Source organism: Patagioenas fasciata, chromosome 6 (assembly GCF_037038585.1).
Source record: "Patagioenas fasciata isolate bPatFas1 chromosome 6, bPatFas1.hap1, whole genome shotgun sequence".
Lineage (NCBI taxonomy): Eukaryota > Metazoa > Chordata > Aves > Columbiformes > Columbidae > Patagioenas > Patagioenas fasciata.
The window spans coordinates 54622828-54625647 of NC_092525.1; the positions used below are offsets into that span (position 1 = coordinate 54622828).

The 2820-nt window shown below is 43.8% G+C and overlaps 1 protein-coding gene across 1 annotated transcript; it reads right to left on the reverse strand.

Moving 5' to 3' along the window:
* Positions 1-905: 905 nt before the first annotated feature.
* LOC136116267 (olfactory receptor 6E1-like) lies at positions 906-1889 on the reverse strand. Its single transcript, XM_065862464.1, has one exon. It carries the CDS (start codon positions 1887-1889, stop codon positions 906-908), a length of 984 nt encoding a protein of 327 aa, XP_065718536.1.
* Positions 1890-2820: the final 931 nt, after the last annotated feature.

Here is a 2820-nt window from a genome sequence, read left to right on the forward strand (position 1 = left end):
CTAGTCTAGTCTAGTCTGTTTTACACATATACCTGTAACAGGGTGGATCCTGGGCCCAAACAGTCTGCTCAGCAGCCTCCTCAGGATATCGGCCTTGCCAGTTGCAGACACCAGGACACATGAGCCCCCAGGGCTGCAGCCCCATTCCAGATACTGGTACAGACCTCCCCAGTCACACACATGTGCACACACACTCTTATGTCTGGTCACTCTGGTCTCTCAGTTGCTGGCACCAATGACATACAGGCTGTCTGACCCCCTGCTCCTGTTCTGCTCACTACACTCACACATTCATGCAGAGGAGAGATTTGCTCACATAGCATAGATTTAGAAATTAAGTTTAATGAGAAGACAGGACAGACTGCACTGGTTGGGGTCCTTCCCCAAACTTCCCATGATAAGTCCTGTGTAATCCAGAAACGTTCTTCCCCTGCACCCAAATGTGTCCTGCACCCCTAGGCAAAATCCTGTTAGTCTAAATGGTGATCCAGAGAGCTGCTCTCAGTCATTCCTCTCAATGGGCTTCAAACCTGGACAATGAGGCTGATGGCACTCCCAGGGCAGCCTTGGAACAAGATGTTAATTCCTCAGAGCCTGTAATTTGGGTTCCCACTTGCCAATGAGCCTCTGTGCTATTCTTGGTTTTGGAGGTGGGCTTGTGATGAGTTGGTGGCTCATGTGATGGTGCTGGGAGCAGTCGGGGCAGGGTATTAACTGACTTACTTCTCCTGCCTTTGTTAGTGCCTTCTTTGTGTGTGCAGAGGAGCTTCTTATCACTTAACAACATCCAACGAGAACATAAATCTCCTGAGTCATCTGTGTCTGGAGGTTGCATACATATGCATTGGTATTATCTAGCATATGATAGCAGATCACTGGAAATGCTGTCCAGAAATGCCTCATGATTAGGGGAAAATCTGTGTTGTTGTACGGGCAATGGCTTCATTCAGGGCCAGTATCACAGTCTTGTTTCTGAGACCATAGATGAATGGATTTAAGAATGGGTACAGAACAGTGTTCAGCAACGCTACAATGCTGTTAGTCTCCAAGGAAACATATTCTGAAGGACATGCATAGAGAACAATACAGCTCCCATATGCAATGGCCAAAGTGGTGAGATGGGAAGAACACGTGGTAAAAGCTTTTTTCCTCCCAGAGGCTGCTGGAAGATGTACAATGCAGAAAAGGATGCACATGTAAAATGCCAGAGTTAAACATAAGGAACCGAGAACGACAAATGATAAGAAAACAGAGTCTATTTTCCAGAGCAAGCTGGTGTCAGAGCAGGACAGTTTGAATAAGGTGGAGTTGTCACAGAAAAAGTGATGGATCTCATTTGAGCCACAGAAAGTCAGCTGGGAGAGGATGACCAGGCGGTAACTCAAGAGTGTGAAGCCTGTGACCCAAGCAGCAACAACCAGGTGGATGCAGAGCTGAGGCTTCATGATGGCAGCATAACGCAAAGGTTGGCAGATGGCAACATAGCGGTCAAAGGACATGACAACTAGTAGAACAAACTCTGTACAGCCCAGGGAAAAATAGAAATAGGATTGGGCAAAGCAGCTGCTTAGTGAGATTGTTCTCTTACCAGAACCCAGGATCACAACCAATTTTATGCTTGTGGAGGATGTAAACCAGATTTCTAGGAAGGCCAGATTGGCAATGAAAAAGTACATGGGGGTTTGTAGGCGGTGATCTGCATATACGAGGAAAGTTATGGTAGTGTTCCCCATCACTGTTGTCAGGTATATGAGCAGAAAGAACAGAGAGAGTAAGAGCTGTAGTCTTTGATCAAGCCCTGAGAAACCCTCTAGGACAAACTCAGTAACTGCAGTTCCATTTTCTGGTCCCATGTTGAATTTCAGTTCATCATGCTGAGACAGGAACATGGCAAAAAACAAGTGTGATAATTCCACAGTCTGGGTGAAAGGCTTTACAAAACCTTCTCTGCTTCTTTCGTTCCTTGCAGTCTTCCTATAGTACACAAATAAAGTATTTCAAGCATTTCTCATACCCTGATTTTTCTCTATCAAGTTTAAACTGGAGTTCTCAGACAATTTGTCGTCTTCTTTCAACCTTTTTCAAACACTCATAAAGAATTCTTCCTTCAACACAGGGGATTTTAAAGTCTGTTAGCTATTTTATGCCATTCCTGCCAAATTCCAAATTCATGCAGACTGGTTCCAAACATCTATCACACCTCTGTGGCTAAGTCATCCCTTTTATTGCACAAATGCTAAACTATCAAATCAAATCAAATCAAATCAAATCAAATCAAATCAAATCAAATCAAATCAAATCATATCAAATGTATATTGAAAGCTTTTCTTTCTACTCTTCAGTACTTGCCTTTTTGGATTAGGAGTCCCTGAGTATCTATTGATTTCAGAATAAGCAGTATCAAGCACCTCTTCCATAATCCCCTGCTTTCTTCCACAGCTTCGTGCTCTCGCTTTCTTGAGGAAAGGGGATAGGAGGGCAGAATAGAGAACAAGTATAACTCATCTTCTTTAGTACTCTAAATAATGACTGAAATTGGTTATGGTTCCACACAGTCTCATCTGACATCCATCTGCATTGAAATGCAGTTGCTTCCAAACAGTTGCTCATTGCTGTTACTATTAAATGTCCTGACCTAAATGCAGACCAGAAGAAAACTGACTGGAAGAGATTTGTAACTTTTCTTTTGCGTGCCAGCTATAGGTTGGGAGGACCCAGCCTTGAGAGTTTTCTCCTGTCTCCATTGATTATACAGGGAGCTTCGGGAAAACAAACTCTCACAGGCACCTGTTGTGAGGTAGGTGAAACTCACTAGTCAAG

Coding starts and splice junctions, on each gene's coding strand:
- LOC136116267 (XM_065862464.1), bottom strand. CDS start 1,889: ATGTTCCTGTCTCAGCATGATGAACTGAAATTCAACATGGGACCAGAA.